The following is a 22,502-nucleotide window of genomic DNA, read 5'->3' as shown; positions in this document are numbered from 1 at the left end:
GCACCAGTCACAGCGGCGCCACAGCAGATCCTTCTTCATTAACAGATTCATCAGTGATGCTGGTCCCAGATCGCAACGTTTTCCAGGCCTGCTGTGGCACTGTAGACTAAACAAACACTGTGCATCAGCTGCCAAGCAGGTCCCATCTTTCATGTTTAGCTGTTTGTGAAACTCAGTCATTTCTTCTCATTCCACATTGTCAGGAAGGAGCAGATGGCAGATGTGCTCTGCCTATAATATTGTTTTTATGATACCCTGCCTGCTGGCAGAACAGTGGAAGAAACATTTGGAGGCAAGAATTTGCAGTATATTTTCAGTTTTGGGTAACTGAGCTAAAAAGATAGCATAGAGTACAGGGAGAGGAGGAAATGGTTGTACTGAATAAGCAATGATAGATTCCTGTGACAAAAAAAAAGGTGATCCTGACAAAAAAGGAGTATTTAGTATGTTCACATGGAAAGACCAAACAGATACAACTAAGAGACAATGTGTTCTCACTCATATGGGATTTAAATACAAGATGCAGTTTTAGCTTCTAAAAGTTGTTTTTTGAATTGCCTAACACCAGTGACAGAATCATAACAGAAATGATAGCTGAAGGATAAAGATACGCTTTCATAACAAAACTGAAAGACACCATTAAGTTTACATAAAGACTCTAGATTTTTTTATTAAAACATTCTTAGAAGATGTGCCCTATACACAGAAGAAAGTACATACTTTATTTTTAATTAATATGGTCTGAGCTGCCAACAGTATTTCTTCCTTAAAAATTTTAGTACACATGTATCTCCCAAAATAACAAACCTGGCTTAGTCAAGAAAGCAGCATCCTGTTTACATTTAAAGCAAGATGAAAATAAAAGAAGGCAATTGTTTCAAAACCTGGACGTTTAAAATTGTGAATACGCTACTGCAAAATGACACCTGGGGATTTAGGTTGAAAAGTTCATTTAGAAAGCCTTATAAATCAAACTAAATATTGTCTATAACCTATGAGCCAATCTAAGGCAATCCCACTGCACGTGGAACTCATTTATCTACATTCGCTGGTACCCAGCTGCCCAGATGCCAAATTAATTTTGTGTAAACTACTGACAAAATTGTGGAAATGTCCCAGAGAAGAAAACCTGCAGAAAAATAATTAGTTGTGACTGTTGAGCAGATGCAGTACAAGCTCTTCATCCTCTGCCAGAGAAAGCCCAGTATCTAATGGTAAATAGGAGTCTTCCTCTTGGCTGAACTGCATCTTCTTTCTTTTCAGTGGCAATTCTTCTGCTGTGGCACTGTTGCTATAACTTCTCTTCTTTCTTGCAGTCTCCTCCTCAAGTTCACTGCAGAAAAAAATCAATTAGTCTTTTTAACAACTGTGGTAATCAATATCATCATGTAATCTAACAATTCCTTTTCAACAAGGCAAATTTGTGTCAAGATAAGGGCAAACAAAATTACAATTCAGAAGGGTGAAGCAATGGAAAGCTGATGAACTCTGAATGTCTAAATTAGAGCTGCTCTCAGACCCAGGTGGTGGTGGATGTTCTGCTGTCTTAATTGATTACAGTGTATCAGGATATTGCTATAAGTCTCATCTAATATTTGCTGCCTAATACAGCAACAGACAACTTGACAAAATTGAGTTAGTGATGTGTCAGTGGACCCTGACATGCATTCAAGATCTTGCCTACAATAAAATATGCACCAAAAATAAAAATAAAAGAACTGTCCTTTCGTTGGCAAATCCTACACTTGATACAATTTTGATCTGGGACTATCTCATTTGATCACTCTTTCCCCTTCTTTCAGACATTTCCCTAGGAAGCTACTAAACACCTCTTTGCCATTACAGGAAGAGGAAAGCCCAAACCTAATAATTCTCTCTGGTGAATTCCTATTTCTTCTACTGTTTTCCTTAAGACATGAAATACTTGCTTTTTGCAGCCCTCAATCTGGATGAAACAGCTGCCAATCTGCTTTATCACCCTGGTTTTCTCCCACATAGCCACATGACAACAATGGGAGGAAAGACACAGCTTTCACATATCTTCATGTGGTTTTTTGTCCAAAACATTGAAAAAATGGTACAAATCTTCTCATCTAAGTTTAAAACAATCTAATAAAATTTATTCTAAGATATATCTGTGAACCAGATCATGGAGAGCTGGTTGTTGTGTGCTGTAGGGTAGAACTCATACCCCAAAACCAGTAAAATGCAAACCCCCACACCCCAAATTGTTCCAATCCAAACCAGCTAACTGGAACAAAACAGCATTCTCAGCTTTTCGTGTTTGTATTTTTAAAACATAACAAAAATAGAAATGGTACTTCAAAAACAGAGTTAAAGGCTTTTCTAAAAAAGTTGGTTAAATTCAGATTTCAATTAAAATTCATCAAATTGCTACTCAAAAAAGTCAGTTCACTTACAAAAAAAGTTTCAGCGTGAATTTTTTCATGTCCATAGTTTTTACAAATGCTTGACTGTAAATGTAATGCCTGTGAAATGTTCCATTCAGAAATACTGTTTAGACACTTAACAGTTAGAACCAGCAGTTACAATAAACAGCTCTAATTGGGGAACACTGTCCTTAGAATCAACACAGCAAAGGAACCCAATGCCCAATTCAACCCACCTTCAGCTGCTCACCTTATTTTTTTCCATTAATAGGACTAATTAAGAGTCTGTGAAATGCTGGTTTCACCACCCACTGGAAGCCAGCCTAACCCAAACATTACCCTTAACACAGCAGTTTTCAACAAGTTCCCAAATGCTCTCTGAGAGGGACCAGCAGCACAATGCAGCTTGTACACTGTGCTTTCTGGCTGCCCCTCCACAGAGATGAAGGAATTATTACAGGAGATCTGACAGCCTTGTGCTGGTGAGCTGCACAAGGACGACCTGTCTCCCTCTCTCATCCATCCCGCCTTTCAAAGAACGGTGCCACCTCCTGCCTACTCATTCCAGCCCAGAAGGAAGAGGAAAATCCTGTAAGGAACACCCTGCATTTTCACAATTAGGGCAAATTAAATACCCTGCCTTTATACTGTTCTTCCCTGCCTACTCAAGAGAAACAGTGTAAAAAAATGTGGTCTAGGGAAAGGCGTCCCTGCCCATGGTCATGTTGGACCTAGGTGATCCAGAAGGTCCCTTTCCAACTGAAAACATTCAGTGATTCTATGAATAGATGATGACTGCTCCAAATACTCACTCTTCCTATAATTTCACAGGATATAGCAACTTTGCTGGCTTTGAGCTGTCATTTGCATGGGGGTGGCTTTTCAGGGATTGCTACCAACATTTTATTCCTTTTCTGGGGAAAGGATTCTCCTATTTCTCTCTGTAGTGATTAAGATATTATTCCATAAATGCTGAAGCTATACTGACAGCATATGAAAATATACTAAAGCATTAAAGAATTCTCACTTTTCTAAGGGGACAGTGTGGGTCTGGGCTGGAGTTTCATGGTGTTCACTTTGATCAGGAGAGACTGTAGGGGTTCACTTTAAAAGCTCAAGAAAGGCCTCATTAAGTAAAAGTATTCTAGCTTGCTTGCAAAAGAGCCAATTATTTCCAGTCTTTGAACGGACTCTGAAGCCCAGTTTGCATTCATAATTGACTAATGTTTCATGTAGGACATTATTTAAAAACATCTTAGCAATTAAAACACTGCAGAAACCTCACAAGCTATGCATTTGTACCTACGAGCTATGAAACAGCGAACTTTGAACATCAAAAATTATAATCACTTCTGGAGTTTCAGAGACCCCTAGGCCTAGATATCTGTAAGGTAAAACATTTAAATACAAAACACATCCAGAAGGAACTGTGAGATTCCTCAATTTTTTCCACACACAAAAGCACATCAACACAATTATGCTTAATTTTTATTATAAGTCTTGTGGGATGATTCTGCTGAGTCAAGCTGCTTCTTACTTTTACTAAGGGATTGTGCAGGTTGATTAGCAGTGTAAACAGAAGATGCATAGGCAAGTGTATTTTTACACTAATTTGACCTCAGCTGGACTGTGAACTGGAAAGGTGAATAAAGAGAAATGTATAACACAGGAAGCAGCAGCAGCAAAACCAACAAGCAATGAAGAGAACTAAATAGTTGATTTTTCATGATGCACAGAAAGTAGATACAAAACTGCATTTGATAACAACAGCTTTGGTAGGTAAACAGAGAAATCATGTGAAACATGCAAATAATATGCCCCTAATTTTGAGATTTTGAAAGACAGACTGACTGTCCACAGAATGATTTGGGTTGAAAGAGACCTCTGAAGAACAGCAAGTCCAACCCCCATCCCTGCTCCTCCAGGATGGATTTTTACCAGCACTGGTTTGGGTGGTGTGGAAAGAGGCTGTACTTTTTTGAAGGAGCATTCAGAGTTGTAGCTTTTACAAAAGGTGATAGTGCCAATTTTAAAAGGGAGATGAAAAATGTGTGGCATCACAATACTCAAGAGACATATCCTGTGCTCATTCAGGGTGCTTTTCCTTGGCTATATGGACAGAAAGCTCTTTGGAGGAGTTGTAACAGGCATAACTCTCAGCTCCACTTGTGAAAGAACTGCATGTGCAAAAGCAGCTATATGGGAATAACTTCTACACTTATTGTCAAATGAATTTCTCCTCATTTCAAAAGTGGCATGTGCATCTGGTTTACAATTCCTTCCTTTTACCATCTGGTGAAATTTAGCTGCTCAGCTGCCTGAACAATCCATGCAGTCTTAGGCTGCCTGATGAAAGATTTTACTTTGTGTCTACACAGGTGAGGAGCTACCAACACCCAATTTATCAAAAGGCACAGTAATTTCTGTGGCCACCATTTGCACAGGTGTAATACCTAAGTAAGACGTTATTATTTGGTAGAATATATTTATTACTCAAATATTAAAGTACAGTTCATGAATCCTGTCCCTAAAACAAACGCCAGCATATCTGAATGGCATCTGGGAAATGGGATCAAGCTATGACCCTGATAGCTATACGCCAAGGAACTCTAATTTTAAACTACTAAAAAATAAACTTATAAGCATGTTTTCAGGTAATACCAGGGAAAAACAGAAAGCTTTAATTGTTAGGATTTAACTCACTTCTGGGCTTTAAGCAATGTCTTAACAAGCTGTAAGATTTAGATTTTAAATCCTTGAAAATCAGCTATTTGAAATGTGCAGTCACACAGCCAAGTTGCTGTTGTTTAAACAATGTGGTCCTGGCAAGATCTTTAGACAGGCTCTGCTTCACTTAACATTTGTAAGAGAATGTTTTGGAGCACAGGTTTACCAGGATTCCTCTGGAAACAAACCACCCTTGCCACTAAACTACAGGCCATGAGTCAAGTTTCCAGGCTGCAATAAAGCACACAAGCTGTTTTCCAAAGAAATATACAGCAATAATGAATGAATCTGCTAGCAAAATACAGTTCAGAAAAGTTAGGAATAATTTATCCCATAAATATTGGCATTTTGCTAATCAAACATGCTGTGCCCAAAACTTTTTCCATGTAATAAATTTTAATTCACAAGGCCATGGCAGCAATCCTAATGAAGATTAATTACTGCAGTCCCTTCCATAAAGCCCAGTGCAGCTTCTTCCTTACTTGCTGTCAGAATGCTACAGCACATAAAAATGGTAATTAAAATACATTGTGCTGCGTGTTATTTTCTGGATCTGGACAGGCTGGATCAATGGGCTGAGGCCACCTCTAGGAGGTCCAACAAGGCCAAGGTCAGGTCCTGCACTTGAGTCACAGCAACCCCAGTCAGTGCTACAGGCTAGGGGCAGTGGCTGGGAAGCTGCCCAGCAGAAAAAGGCGTGAGAGTGCTGATCAACAGTTGCTAAGCATGATCCAAGGTGTGGCCAAGAAGGCCGATGGCATCCTGGCCTGGATCAGCCATGGTGTGGCCAGCAGGACCAGGGCAGGGACCGTCCCCCTGCACTGGGCACTGCTGAGGCCACACCTCAAATCCTGGGGTCAGTTCTGGGCCCCTCCCTGCAAGAAAGACATTGAGGGGCTGGAGCGTGTCCAGAGAAGGGCAGCGGAGCTGGGGAAGGGTCTGGAGCACAAGTGCTGTGAGGAGCAGCTGAGGGAGCTGGGGGTGTTCAGCCTGGAGAAAAGGAGGCTCAGGGGGACCTCATCACTCTCTTTAATGGAGCCTCAACGGAGGCTGTAGGCAGGTGGGGGTCAGCCTCTTCTTCTAAGTCACAAGTGATAGGGACAAGAGGAAGTGGCCTCAAGTTGCACCAGTAGAGGTTTAGGTTGGATAACAGGAAATACTTCTTCACCAAAAGGGTTGCTGTCAAGCCCTGGAACAGGCTGCCCAGGGAGGTGGTGAAGTCACCATTCCTGGAGGTATCCAAAAGACTTGTAGATGTCGCATTCAAGGACATGGTTTAGTGAGACTTGGCAGTGCTGGGTTAACGGTTTGATCTTAAACATCCTTTTCACTCCAAATGATACTATGATTCCCTCACTGGCCATTCCACTGATATAAATCAAAACACCTCTAAATCTGAATATATAAGCCTCTATCAAAGCAATTCAGTATCTCAATGTCCAATTTTGCAGTTAATCAGAATGACCATGGCTTTTAAACTGAGACCTTTTATAATGTCTCTCCTATGGTGCTTTTCTGGCCATCAAAACTGTAAGTTCTGGCCTTCACAGTCACAGATATGACCTGAATAATTCATTTCAGAAGGAGCACCATGATTTGCTGAAAAATTGTCTCAAAAGACAATGTAATGTCAACCTCGTCAAGATTAGCCTAAAACTTAGCAGGTCAACATGAGCATCCTTCTTTAAGAAACTGCAATTTCCTCACAGTTTTCAAAAATAAAGGAAAGCACACAACAAAGTAGCACTGACTACTAAGTTGCACACTTGTCACCTGGTGACTGTCCATTAAGTTACAAACAAAACAGTACCAGAACTAAGATACTTCCCCTCATGTCCAAGATCTTCTCCATACTGACCTAGGAGTTAATGTGATCAGTCATACCCATTAAAGATTTAAAGAAGATAATGATGAGGTCAATCGGAACTTTGTTCTTCCTCAACATTTTTATTTAAAGAGGTTGAGGATTAGAAATACCAAAAACTCAATCTGACTGCAAAATGAATATTTAAGAAATCCAGCTGCTTTTCTTTCACCCTGTTCTATATTCTTAGATTTTTCACTTCATTAACAATTTACATTTGATAGCCTTAAACCAAATATGATGAATGTTACTAGATATACAAAAATTAATCTCATATTACATGCTTGAAGTCATTAATTACTCTGCTTGTAGAGGTATGGCTGGAAGGGAATTTTTATGCAAAGGCAAATTTAACTCATGATTTGTACAGTTTCCCCCATTAAAAAAAAAAAAAAATCTGTGGGAGGACAGAGAGAAGATTAATAGTGGTTTTGGCTTCTGAACCCATGGACAGATGGTCTATTTTTAAAGACTCTTGAAGGAAGACACCCTAAGTCTCATACTTACTACCAATTATCCCTTTTAGAATAATTTTCTCCCCCTTAAAGCAAGGAGCAGCTAGTGTAGTCCAATATATTTCTATTTTAATCCAACTCTTGGAGCAAAATCTCTGGATTTTGGAAATATAAAACAGAAGAGAGCTGTATTTTTGCATCACAAAGCCCAATTTTACTGTCTGCTATTCAGCTAATTTGTTTTTGTTAAAATCATTAGGTCATTATTTCCCAGCCCCAAAAGCAACTCATCATACAATTCAACAGCAATTCTAAGCTGTTTTAACAGCCTCAAATTAATTTCCTTCACTGTATCTTGCTCTTTCTCAAAAGCCTTCTATGGAGTCCTCAGAGCACCTCACCAGACACAGCTACACTGAGCATCAAAGCTGACTTTGGAGCAGCTGCAAACAGCCTTTCTAAGGGCGCCAGAGTGGGGTGTGTAGGGAGGCAGCACCACTGATGACTCTGGTGACAGCGCAGCATGTGATGGACAATCCGATGCTGGCCATGGCTTTTCCAGGGAGTATCAGTCATGTTGTTGCAGGCTAAATGGATTTGGCCACGGTGAGGGCACAAGAATTGGCGTGTGATTGTCCACAACTGCTGTGACTTTGGATGGTGCCAAGTATAGATCCTCTGGGCAATGTCTCAGTATTTTGCTGCAGTAGGATAGCCCAAGGATTGTTTCCAGTTAGCAGTGTTGATGAAACTACATTTCTTCACCATGTGTAGTGGTCTGTTCTCCAGCTCCAAAGGCAGCTTTGATGTTCAGTGTAGGTATGCCTAGAGATACACTAAAGGAAGCCTCCTCCCCAGATTCCTTTGGTGTATGCTCTTTCTTTCCTAATCTACTCCACAGGAAGGGAAAATGACCAAGGACCTTGACTTTCTTTGAGTCTTTGCTCTCCTTAAGAGTGCATGACCTCACTCTAGGGGGGCCAGATCAGCCACTGACCCAACAAGTCTGGACTTACTACCACTGCCAAAAATCTGCCCACCTCTGTCAACTTTTATTCTTAAAGTGCAGCTAATCTTGAGTCTGGCTGACATTCTGAGGAAAGGATCAATACAAAACGTGATGTATGAATACATACTCCCCCTTGCACAATGAAGGAGCAATTCACTGCTGCTCAGAAAAAGCAATGCTTTTCCCCATCCTTGTCAGTTCTATTGACATCCACTGGTGAACAGGCTCCAGGGGATACGGCCACCAGCCTGTTAACTTAGGGCTATCTAGTCCTTAAATCCATGCCACACACCCAGTCTTGCATACTGACTCCACAACACACAGTGGCACAGGGTTAAGGACAATTTAGCCCCAAGGATTCGCTCGATTCATATGTGAAAAGCAAGAGCTTTATAAACTTAGACATCTATGCTCCCATTTAGGTGTAAAGATCATCCTTCTCCATCTGCTACAGGATACATTGCTTGTCAGAAACACAAGCGGCCTTCTTGTTGCAGTGAACCACACAGGACTTCATGCAGTATCCCTTCATTTTCCCACAGTATGTTGGCATCAGCTACAGATCCTCATTCCCACCCTGTGCTTTTCTAATAAACTGCATGAAACAAAGGCTTCTGGTTCATACAATTTTAAATACTGTTTTGAATTAATTTAATTTATTATTATAAATACACTGAAATAGTTCATGAAGAATTGCAGCCCACAGGAAAGAGCTGAAGAAGATTGTGCAAGAAGTCCCCTGTGGGAGACAGCCCACATGGCAGCAGGGAAAGGATCCTCCTCTTGAGGAGAAAGGAGTGGCAGAAACAACACGTGATGAACTGACTGCAACCTCCATTCCCCATCCTTCTGTGCTGTTAAGGATGAGGATGTAGAAAAAATTGTAAGTTAATCCTGGGAAGAAGAGAGATGTGGGGAAAAGGTGTTTGAAGATTTGGGTTTATTTCTCCTTACCCTACTGTCATGTGATTGGTAATAAATAAATTCATTTTTTTACAGGTCAAGTCTGCTTCACCCACGACAGTAGCTAGTGAGGAAATCTCTCCTGGTGCTACCTCAACCCCTGAATTTTTCTTTGCATTTTCTCTCCTCTGCCCCACTGAGAAGCTCAGTGATAGAGTGGCTTTGGTGGGCAGTGGGCATCCAGAGAGGGTAAATCCACCACAGAAACACATGAAAACTCCAGGTCAAGTAGTCAAGATTTTTGCATGTGAAACAGTCTCACCAAGATCCCTTCAACACTGACTCAAAAATCATTTTTATACAACTTCTCAAAAGGAAATAATAGCCTTTAGTTCAGATTTCTTTTCAGCACCTAACACACAAACTTTTAAAAGTCAAATACTAGGTCCCATGAGAAAGAGGAGGACTGTAAAATGAACTCCTAACATCTAAACAAAACAGTTTATAAAAAAAATCATTTTAAAATGAACAGGGAAGATGGTGCATACCTATAGCTCTCTTCACTTTCAGAATCCTGCTCTGCATCAGAGTCTTTGTATTTATCAGGATCTGGGAGAGTGCTTGGATCAAATTCATCTTCACTTCCACTGTGAGCAAGAAAGGCCACTGTTTCCTCTTCAGCCTGTGAGGTGACAAATGGAGAGTTACAAGACAAGCAAACAAGTCCATGTTACTTGTCACAACCCCATTAATAGGATGGCTGTAACAAAAACCAGTGCTCCCAAATGCAGTCAAACACAACCAGTATTATAGCCAGGAAAAGAGAATCACTTCTGTCATCACCAGTACTCTCACCCAAGGCTGTTTGTTAAAGGTTGAAGAAACATTATTAAATAAGGAAGCACAAGGATTTATGTTCAAATTCTACTTTCCAATATTGTAATCTTAAATCTACGAAATCTAGGAGAGATCTGGGCAGCAACTAATCAACAGCCATCTGAGTGTAAGTGCCTAAAGTAATATGCAGCTTTACTGTCCCTCAGAAACACACTGGCAGAGATACTCACATGTGGACACATAAATCACTGTTGTTAGGTGAATTTAATGAAATAGTCTGATTTAAAACTCATCTGGGTATCCTTGCAGTTAAAAACCAAAAAGCTGCTTAAGCTGAATTAACTGCTCTAAGGGAGTTTCATCCATCCTCTGCAAGAGACACATGTTCTTCAAGCATCTTCCCAGATCCCCTCATCCCTTCTCTCTGGGACTCAATTTCCCCGTCCCCACAGCACATCTCAGGATGGGCTGATGGCATTGGCAAGTTTCCCCAGGGTGCTGCAGTGCCTCACTAATTCCTTAACAAAGAGAGAAGATGATGTTCCATAAAAGTACTGGATAATATAAAAAAGCTGAATAATTTTGCAGATACAGGTCCTGCTCCACTTAATCCTGAACTGATGGCACCACTTCCGTAAATTTTTGCTAGTAGGCAAAAAGAAACCAGATAGCCTGGAGGGCACATGCAATTGCATATGCACACAGAAATGCAGACAGAAAGCTTACAGGCATTTCTAAGCAACATGAACCCGAGATCCATGCATATTTATGCTGGAAAGCAAAAACAAATTCCAAGAAATTAAAATTAAAGGCATTGCTACCTTTTGTTTATATATCTAATCAACATGCACACAGCTGAGTTTCTAAAACAGTACTCATTTAAATGATCTTTCATTCTATGAATAACTTCACATCATTATATATTTAAAGCTAATTTTTGTTTTGATTTTTTTTTTTTTACCATTTCTATCACCAAGTTTTTAAAGAAGTCTTTATGTGCCCAGAGCTTCCTGCAATAAAAATAAATTAAAAAGCCAAACAGAAACCATACCAATGGTCTCTTTTATATCTGCATATACAGTGAGTGAAAGGCAATGAGCTGGTGAAGGCTAAGATTAGTCACCACTGCCAAGAGTCCATTCTTACTTGAACAGTGACACTTCTGCAGTGTACTGAAAGTAAGTAGAAGAAAGGGACAAAAGCCATATTTGCAATCAGAAGGCAGAGGAAAAACATACTGAACACACATTTTGTTCTTTATTACTTTAAATATTAGTAAAAGTAATTATATAGCTGGGTGTATATAAAATTACTAAAAGCATTATCAGACTCTTCAGCAGTGTAAGCTTCTTAAGGTAACAACCACTAACAGAAAAGCATGTTGATTCTCAGGAACTTCACATACCACTTCACAAGAAAGCTGGTTTTGGTTTTGCAGGGTTTTTGCTTATAAAATAAAGTCTTCGAGCTCATCTCTTAGTACAGTATTATAAATCATTACTAACTCCACAGAAAACTATTCTGAAGGTCACCTTTTTGCTAATAAATCTTCTTATTTGAAAATTGTTCTGCATTAAATTATAGCTTATTTTAATTTCTTACAACATTAAATATTTGCTCTTTACTTGTCCTTCCAATTGCACCTATTCTTTCAATACAGCTGTTGCATACCACTCTTATATTGAAAAAGAAAAGAAAAAGAGAAGTAGCATTTAAAGCTATTGTATGGAACAATGTATTTTTTAATATGTATGTGTGACACCATGCAACAAAGTTCTGTAATACTAACATTCATTGGCAGTCACCTTTTATCATATTCAGTTCATTCATACTCTCCATTATGACACACAGACCAAACCCTCACTTTAATTACACATCCATGTTAATTTTGTCCAGTAGAAAATATGCAGAGAAGTGTTAAACATAATGTTTGCTATAGCAAAAGAAATAATTGCCAAAAATGCCTTTTTCACTCATCAGGAATCATGAGGTTGTATTTCTTATAAGTATCACTACTTACATATTCATTAAAATATTTCTAAGACCCTGAAAATGTTAAGAACCTGAGCAGGAACATTTATCATCCACAGCTGAACAACAGAAACTCATTATTTTTCCTCTCTCACTTCAAATTTATATGAGCCAGTCAGGAAGAAGAAATCTTGTGACTTCACATTACTCACTGCAAGAGCTGGAGAAAAGAAGTATAATCATAGTTCAAAATGACACATGTAAAAGTTCTTCAGACACAACTAGGATGCAATTTACAGACTCAGGACTAGACTTGCCCTAAGGCAATTGCCATCAAAAGAGATTAGAAGAAGAGATTTTGATGGCCTGTACTTTATGTCTATGGCTGGCTACAATGTAACACACACTTTGGAGTGTGTATTTATTGTGAAGCTCAGCGGTGGAAGAGAACTTGCCATGCTTGACATCAAAGACTTCAAATCAGGCTGGCCAGGAGAAGTGAATTTGGTGGCAATCATCTTCTCACTCTGCTCAGGGATGACAAGCTCTCTCTTTGTACCACACCAGCCTATGTATTCTTTAATTCTAGTTTGACAGAAACCTGCGCAAAGACTTTCAGTTCGAACGTGACACTGAGATGCAAACATTTTTGCATTTGCACAGTCTGCCTCTGAGGAAGAGATTCTTCTTATGCAAACTCAACAGTTTTGAAAAAAAATCAGTAAAATTTCCGTGCTGGAAGTTTTGGAAACCTTGTTGCCTTCAACATTCCACATTGTACCAAGTCAACAATAGCATTTGACCTTACTGCAGTCATTCTGAAAACATATACCCCCTAACAAAGACAGGACGGGCTCCTCTAGAGCTTTTGCCATGTCTATCAACAGAATTACCTCCAATTCAACTCCTGTCTTTGTTACAAGACATAATGACAACTTCCTCTCCTCCTAAAGAGGCCTGAATGGCTGACGGAGCTAAATGAGTCAGAGGTAGGCTAAGAGAAATTTAAAATGAAGAAACTGATGTACCTCAGATATCCAAGAGACTCAAATGTTGAAAAAAACCAGAATGATGTCTCATTTCTATCAGGCAATAAGCACTCAGGTGGCAATTATCTGACTATCATCATAAGAAAAAAAAAAGGAGAACTGAAAAAACCCACCATGAAAACCTGTATATAGAAAAATATCACATTTACCAAGATTTCATTTCTAAAATATGTATTTATTATGGTGTTTAATTTGTATCAAATTTAATAAGGTTTTTTTCTCTCCAATTAAATTGTCTAGAGTTGTACTTTTGATGTTCAACCCTTTAAGCAATTTATTAGTTTCTAGCAACCAGGTTAAGAGGGGAGAAATAATTGCTCAGGCACTATCAGTTGTGTCCATAGTACTTTACAAATCACAGTGGGAGAATATTTCCAATTAGCTGGGAAAAAAACGCTTAAGATTTTTTAGAATTTGATCACACTTAATTTGAGTTGATCACACAATACTCAGTCCTTTTTGAGCTATGCCACCCTTTAGTTTTTGATACTATGGCTCCCAATAAGTGTAGCCTATGATTTTAATGCCAAGAAGAGGTAAGTTCTGAATACTGCTAGGAAGTTACCCAACACAGGTACATAACTTCTAAAAGTTTGGCATATTATGGCTCACATAAGAGGATATTTAAAAATAAAACACCTTGTAAGACCTCACAGAATTACAAATTTTCTTAATTTTCTTCTTTTTGACAATAATTTGTTAGAAGAAAACAGAAACTGTTTTTGCATAATGTTTATGATGGAAGCCATTTATATATAAAGAGAGCTTTTATAGCATTTCCTTTAAAAGGTCTTACTCCGGATTCACCTGGTCACCTCGCAGGTTTGGGTTTTGTTCATAGCCTGTACCCCAACCCAACACACTGTCCCCAGCTGATGAATGACTGCTCTGATATTTCATCATTACATTGTCCCAGAGGAATACAGCTATTCTGGCAGTTCGAAAACTAAACATAGCCTCTGATGTTGCTAAGGTGTTCGATCCAACAGTTGCTTTGAAGATCAAGACAAAAGCCTTTGCCTATACTGAAAACTGACTGGGACCCAGTGGAGCGAACTACACACGGTCTGACACACACAGAGCTGCCCAAGCTGTGCCAAAACTCACAGCTCCCCTCTAATACTGTATCTAAGGTGCATCAATGTTCTGTGGCTCGGGCCAGAAAGAACGGTCGCCAAAACCTGGGGAAACCAAGGTTCCAGGTAAGTCAGCCAGACACGGTCTTACACTAAGATAATCTCACTGATCTTTGGGCTCTAGAAGGAGTCAGTCACACTTCCTGGTTTTTTAAACCACTTCAGAGAATTTAATTCTTGGTTTTCACTAGAAGGGACAGACAACTCTTAGCTTCACCTTTAATCATTCACCATTCCCAATCACCAGCAGTCACATCAAGGTTCAATTTCATGCAGTCATTTTTTATTTCTTTTAAGCCATACGAGACCTCAAACAATACAGTATGCCTCATTTAGCCAGCAGAACCTTACTTTTACCGCTACTCTTACATAATGCACATGAGAATACTTAATTTTCTTTCTTGGTTTTCCTAAATGCCTCAGATTTTATGGTCAGTGAATGGGTAAGCCTGTGTTCCAAACTAGCAGACACTGATGCATATATTCTGACATTCAAATTTCTGTGTAACTATAGCAAAGCAATTTGTGCTGGAAATGGCTCCTGCCACAAGCACAGTTCAGGAACACGGAAAACACAAAACTCATAGAAATTGGTAAGAAGTTCTAAGTCTACTCAAAGACCTTTTGTTTTATTTATTTAGATTTCAATTATAATGGATATGTCTCAGAACTAGACATTAGGCTTCTCCTTTTCTAATTTGTTCTTCTACAGCCCATGTAGAATACTTATTGAAAAGACAAGTTTCTTCAAGTTGTTTTAGCCACAATTATCAAGGTGATTTTAGCAATAGGGAAGACTAGTATCAGGATAAAGCAACTATACTGCTACCTTAAATGTAATTCATGTTACAGACAGGAAAAGACAACAGAAAAGAAACTAAGTTACTAGGTAAGTAGCAAAAAATACAGAAAGAACCCAATTAGAAAACTACAGTGCAGAACGTTTTTGAACTTACATTCTCAACACATAACCCTTGGACTGTCTTCACACACTCCTCCCTTCTTTTCAGGTTCACAGCAGTCACGGCTGTCAACTCAAATACAGAAAGTAATTCCCCAAAGTAGTGTCTGTGTTCAAACATTTCAACACATCTGTCTTCTCCAGGGAACCTTGGCATATGTCCACAGAGATGATACCTACATGAGAAAATCTTCTCTGTATCACTTTCCAGCACTTTTGCACAAGCCTGAGGGAGCTGCATCCCTGCCGAGACGCAGCGGTGTCCCATTGCCACCACTACTCATGGCAGAGACTGCTGGCAGAGATCACTCTCTGCTTAGTGATGGGTATTTTTCAAAGAGGAACAGATCAACAGCAGCACTGACAAGAAATAATCAGAAGGGAAGCCTTTTAAGTCACGTAATTCCGTAAACTGGTTAGTTCTGCTCTTTTCTTGAAACAACTGATTTGTATTCAGCACACAACAAAGAGCTACGCTGGCATTAAGTGCTTGTCCAACTACACGATTTTTATGTTTTCGCTGTACTGCTCAAGTCACGTATTCTAAATGCTAGTACAAAATACGCATATAAAACAGCACACTTACAGGGAGAAAAATATGAATCAAATTAATTCCAGGCAGTGAAAGTTATTTTAACTCCTTCTGGTGGTTCAACATGAATTGAGGAAAAGAAACACAGAAAAGGCATCGCTGCTCATAGCACTGACTCAATTGCTTGCTGCAAGAACCTTGTGTGTCTTTTTTCTGGACCTATGTAGCAGCTGCAACAGTTTCATATTGGTTCAAATTTCAATACAAATAACCAGTAAATCAGAAAGCACTGGCTGATGCTGCAGAATTCCAGAGTCATTTATTATTAATTGGTTTTGGTTTTGTTCAATTCACCTTCTTAAACCATAAATCTCTTCCTACAAAATTTTGCAAAAGACAACTGCTCAAAAATGGCACAAAAAATGTAAGGGCTAAGTAGAAGCCACAAGAGAACAGATGAATCCAGACTGATGAATGACAAGGAAGCAAGCTGCCTGGGGAAGATCTGAGCAATGGACATGACACAGCAGAGAGACCTGCTCTCTGGTATTTCCACAAGAGTTGCTGCAAAGGGGAACCTGAATGAGGAAACTGAAAAAGATTCTGAGGTAGACTGGCAGCCATCCACCAGCAGACAAAATTATAATATCCTGATAATAATTTTATTTACATGAAAAAATATGAAGAGCATGCCTTAGAAATTACAATTATGAAGAACATGAAAGATTTATGTGAGGCAAGATCTTTTAGGCAAACTAATTGAAATAAACACAAATTTTTCAGGTCTAAAATAATGTAAAGCAACCTCAAAGTAAAAAATCCAACCCAAGATAAGAATAAGAATAATCGCTGAGTTAGTGTTATTTGAGGAACTGAGTAAAACGTAATGTGCAGCAGGCTTGGGGAATGCTAGTATAGGGAGAACTTACAGGAGAACCTTCAAGAAAGAGAACATATTTGTCATCTGTGGTGAATGAAAGGACAAATGGAGAATTAGGAAGGATTTAGATAAGCACCAGAAAGTGACCACGGCAATGCCAGTGAGAGAACCTGGTGACACAGAGAGTGACTGTGAAAGAAGGTAGTGAAGAAGCTCAAACTTTTTTCTTGAATATTGCCTAATCCATTAAATCCATCAGCTGAGATTTTAATTTAGGCAGAAAGGTACAGCTGGAGTAGAGACACTGAAATAGGAGTTCTCAGTACAGACAAGAATATTTTTCCCCATGAGTAAGAGAAGGGAAAAAAGCAAAAGGTTGTGCAAAACATCACAGAAGGAGACTGAAGACTGTAAGATTCCAGAAATTATAAAGGAGGAGTTAGTACAGAAGAGAGACATCAGAACAGAGTGTGGTCACATTTGCAAACCCCCTAAAACTGCAGTGGTTATGGAAAGGCCAAGTGAATGACCAACAAGTGAGAGGAAGGCTGATTAATGTTTACTGAGTAGAACTGAAACACTTCTACGTTGCAAATGAACAGAAGGGCATGAAGAAACATGGCACCTCAAAAAGTACAAAAGACCAGTGTGGAAGCAGGAATCAAAGACAAACAGGGAAGAATTGTAAGGCAAAAGGTAGATGGCTTAAGAAAGGACTACCAAGAGAAGATCTCATGGAGATCACAGGGATGACAAATGCAGTCAAGGAGAAGAGCTGCCTAAACCTATTTTAAAAATGGAAGAGAGTAGGAAATGGGGAGAGTAAGAAAGCATGAGAATGGCACAAGAGCTGACTGCAAAGGGTGTAGAAAAACATCCAAGAGGAAGAACAGTCCCAGGTATGGAAGAATGAAATCAACAGCAACAGAACTAGAGAATGCATGGTGGAATACAGAAAGGTACCTCTTCTCTTTGCAAAAGCCATTAATATTTTGCCCAAGTATACAGGAGTTTACATGGGCTCAAAAAGTATGTAGGTAACAGTAATAAAATATATCAAGGCATGATAGGTAACAGCAGCACTGTGCCAATAACCTGAATCTAAGGGTTACCTCAATCTCTCAGCTTCAGAACTCTTCAGCCACAGAGGAGTAATGATCATAATTTGAAAACCACTCTAAAGGTACAACTGCAAATTTCTCTTCAAACCAGACAAAAGATCTGACAGGGAGAAGAAGGGAAGCAGGTCACCCTCATTGCATGGAAGCCATTATTTTTCCCACTGCTGTTCTGTTTTCTATCAGTCTTTTAGGGCTTCTCATATAAATACAACAGCTAATTAAACAAATCTGGTGAAGATGACTATCTCATTCTCAACAAAACTGAAAGCTGAGACAAATTATCCATCAAAGGCCTGTGCCTAATTACATCCTATGCAATGGCTTGCTGAAGAACCTAAACTGTGCTATCTCAGACTTTGGGTTTTGCACTGCTGCCAAAATGTTTTACCCTATTTCCAGTGACTGAATAACAACTCTTGGATTCAGTAAGAAATACAAGTGGTATACAAATACTCATCTGTAGATGTAATTAACGTACTACAGACTTCTAACAGAATTATTGCTACTCCTCCAAAGTCCACACTTGCAGCAAATCAGTTTCTAACTTGCTGCAAGCATTGAAGGCATCTATACAAATTTTAACCTAGGAAATGGCAACTTGCAGCTCATGTAACTTATTACAACCTAGAGTTGTCATGTGCTTGCCTGTTCATTTCAACAGCATCTACAAAAATCTTTATACTGCATAAATAATGTATTATATCCATAACAACAGGATGCAGAACGCTGTATGATTGATTACCTTGGCATTTAGCTCCTGTGGGGACAGCTTTTGTGAAACATGGCTCTAACTAACTCCCTGAAAATTACATTATGGTAAATCTGTCTGAATGATCAAACTTAGGTATGGTTAGACATAACGTTATTAACATGGCACAGGCAGATACAAACTTTCACCCTTCATACTGTACTAAAGCAATGCTAATTTACATCCCTTTCTCAAGGAATCAGAGAAAGAACATTGAGGGCATCAATTTAAATCAGTGATTTGAATCACTAATTATAAGTCCCATTAAAATCAGGAAACTTTTAATTCCCGCAGTATGTTACACATGTAATCACTGCTACTTTTTTTTTTTAATACTAGTATTCAGGGTCACAGTTGTTTTACACTGGACTTAAAACAAAATGAGTACACACTATTTTATGCTTATTGTTTAAAGTCCTAGTTTTTCCTTTTGCATTAGCAAATGATAAAAGAGCCATCACTTTTTTGCCAAGTGATTATTACTCATGTTTTAATCACGGTTAGTGTCAAGCTGACTCCTATTCCATCTGAAACTGATTCCAATCAAAATTTTAATTATTTACTAAAATACGTGTATTATATGCATGTTGTTTAAAAGTTAAATAGGACTACCTTAAATACAGCAAATACACATAGGCAAAATTAAGCTGATCCAAGCATCTGCTGTATGGTAGGTTTAACATTTATCTATACATTCTCTGCTGCTAGCAAAATTTGCTACTTCTAAGCATGGTATCTTATGAGATTCTGGTACAGCTGAAAGACTCAACCCTAATTTATATTCACTGGTTGAAAGAGGATGGTTAGAATAAACACAGATAACCAGTTCCTCAAATCCTAATCTGTTTTTCAACTTTTAACGGTGCCTTGAATTTAACTTATCAAATATATCAAATAAATAAAGTATTTCAGAACCAGGAAAGATACGTGTTGTTATGAAAAAGCAGTTAATTTTCCCTGGTAATGACTGTTCTCTAAATCACATCTCTATCTGAAACTTAATCAGCAATTTTATTTCTTGAATTATTTTTTAAATTTTTCTAGTAATTTTTTCCAGAGGTCATTCCTTAATACCTTCATTTTAGCCACAATTTTAAGTTCCCAAAAGTAAAAGAATATACCTAACAAATTAAAATGTGCATTTTAATAACTCATTGTTATTGAGCTGATGATTTTTATCTACGACGTTATTAATAAATATAAGATGGTTTTCCCCCATCCCCCCAAATATTTGCAACATATATAGAGTATGTAAAGGAAAGGGAGACAAGAAGGATAAATATTAATATCTCTGATTTGAAAATAGATCATAACATGCTTAGAAACTGTCAGGAGAAGTAATTTTAGCCTAACATTACTGCTCATTCTGAACTGCAGTGCAATCAGCTCAGCTGCCCTACTGACTTTCTGGTGTTACACAATCTGCTTGCAATTACCATTTGCCACCCATCAGTAAGTACTGGGGACAGGAACAGCAGAGTCAAATGTGACACTGGGGACAGGAACAGCCAACTACAATAGCAGCCACTGGCTTGAGTGTAGACACCCTGCCACATATTGCCCTGCTGGGGTGTTTCACCTCTGGCAGAAACAAATATTTAAACTTCTTATGCTTAGTATTTCCACAACTGCTAAGGGGTCAGGGTTTCCTGTGGCCACATTGATTCTTCCTTGAGACCCATCCTCAAGGATCAACTAGCAGTCATTGGTCCTTAGTATTTCAATCTTGACAAAAATCTGAAGGAAGCAACCATAACACACTCCAAGCACAGAAATTATATTAAAATGTTACTTTCTCCACTACCTGTGCTGGATTATTTAGATTTGCATAATTTTTCAATTCTTGACCTAATATGAAAACCAACACATTTTTTTCTTAGAAACCTTTTGCCTCTGTTATGTTAAATAAAGACAGTCAAACAACTACGACTTTTAAAATGATTTCAGAGACATTGCAGTATTCCTACACTGAGAAATGGTAGGCTCTAAGTGTCTGGTTCTCTTTGCACAGTCACACATCTTTGCAAGGGGAACATTTTATTTTTAAAGTAGGATTTTTGCCTTCTTCGGGACTACAAGTCTTTGCCACAGACAAGTGTAGGATTTCAGCATAATGGAGTCACTAAAATTATTTCAGCTTCAGAAGAGCAACCTGATTACAAAATCCAATTATGACTTGATTGCATTCACAGACCTATCTCCTCACGCACATATCTTAAATGGCTTCCTTTTGAAGTTCTTGCAAATTTACAAAATTCTCAGGATAAAATTTTATGATCTATTGAAAATAAATAAATAAATAGTTATATCACATTGTACTTGGCATACAACATTAGCACAGAGAACATTTGCTAGAGGTACTGTTAACTGAATATCCTTGTTCCATTATGCATGACTTCCCAAAGCACTGAGTACATAATATCCATCATGAAATTCAGAATATATAACTAAATTTAGAAAGAAGTATATTCAGACCTATGATCAGCATTCTGACATCTCCAGTTATGAGTTTTAATTAAACTTGCTTTTGTATTAAGTCTATTTTTATTAAATAAGCACAGAATCCTGCTTTATACATTATGTATAAGTAAAAAAAAAAAAAAAAAAAAAAAAAAAAAAAAAAAAAAAAAAAAAAAAAAAAAAAAAGTAATTTGTAGATGCCTTTACTTAAAGGCATAATTCAAGTCACTGTTCCCTAACTTCCCTTCACAGTTGTGATGAAGAGGCACCACTGCCGAAGGTGATCAGTTTCTTTGAGAGCCTCAGCACTTTACTGGCAATCCATTTTAGCACCCCAAATACTACTTCCAGTGACAACAAGCTGATAAATGAGATCGATGGGTAACAGAGGACACAGATTATTTGTAAATTTTCCCCCCAAGAAATCAATTACCAAAAACTGAACCCAAAAACATTCTTGGCCATCTCTGATACACTAGACTAACCACTCATCCAACAAAAAAACCACTGGGGTTTGGAGCAAATTTATCCAGTATTGTCCCTCTAAATATTCCACTCATATTATTAACTGCTTCAAATCAGTCTCAAGCAAGAAATAAAACCAGAATTAGCTCGGATGACACCTTACCAAAACCAAATACTTCTCTTTATAAGGGAAGTGCAGCTTAAAGAATTTAGTATTTCGTGTTTCAGGAAACCCACGAGAATGAGGTACTGACACTGTGACACAAAAGAGGGGTGGGGTTTTGGTTGGTTTATTCTGGGTTTTTTTTACCATTGTAATACTTTTCTTTAAAGGGTCCTCCTCCTACATTTCCAGGAAATAGTCATATTAACAGAGCCCTGTACTACAGCATTGGCATTTTGACCTGAATAAATAACCTTTTTCAGAAAAGTCCTTGGAATGAGCACATTTGTATTTACGAACTCTACATTACTCCTTTGATATCAATCAAATACACAAGCACAGATTTACTGGCTAACGTATTCAGTAGAAGCTGAAAGTAACTGTCTCTTGGGAAAACAGCTTTACTGAAGAGCAGAAAACTGTCTTCCTGCTGGAGAGAAATCTACTTAGTTATTCAAGGGAAGAAACTAAGAACTTCAGATTTATCTGAGCAATTTCACTGCATTTCCTGAAATTCAAACAGCTAGAATGCAGCACTTGTGAAAGTTTTGGTACTAATTCTGCACAAATGGTGCTTCAACTGTGGTTTTTTTAAATATCTCTGAAGCAATCTGTACTAGAAGAAAATTCTAAATTGCATGGGCTTTTCAACACATGTAAACACCTCTTGCTTTTCAGACCAGTTTGCTGGGCATAGTCATGTATTGGTACAAAGAAATTCCAAATTTTTTCGTGTGTTTCAAGTTGGGTAAACAAACATCTTGAACAGATGACAATCACAGACAAACAAATAAACAGCACTTATTAAAAGCTTTCAAGAAGCCAAGATTT

General features: G+C 38.4%; 1 protein-coding gene across 1 annotated transcript in view; it reads right to left on the bottom strand.

Moving 5' to 3' along the window:
* Positions 1–644: 644 nt before the first annotated feature.
* The window catches only part of LOC136357602 (probable ATP-dependent RNA helicase DDX10), a 157,941-nt gene continuing 136,083 nt past the window's right edge, over positions 645–22,502 (bottom strand). Inside the window, exons 17-18 of the mRNA XM_066313022.1 lie at positions 9,897–10,030; positions 645–1,333 (exon numbers count right to left, since the gene is read on the bottom strand). Coding sequence (XP_066169119.1) covers positions 1,144–1,333; positions 9,897–10,030 — 324 coding nt within the window. The 3' untranslated portion in view covers positions 645–1,143. The remainder of the gene's footprint in view (positions 1,334–9,896; positions 10,031–22,502) is intronic.

Source organism: Sylvia atricapilla, chromosome 2, assembly GCF_009819655.1.
Source record: "Sylvia atricapilla isolate bSylAtr1 chromosome 2, bSylAtr1.pri, whole genome shotgun sequence".
NCBI classification, from domain to species: domain Eukaryota; kingdom Metazoa; phylum Chordata; class Aves; order Passeriformes; family Sylviidae; genus Sylvia; species Sylvia atricapilla.
This window is presented reverse-complemented; position numbering and strand designations above follow the sequence as displayed.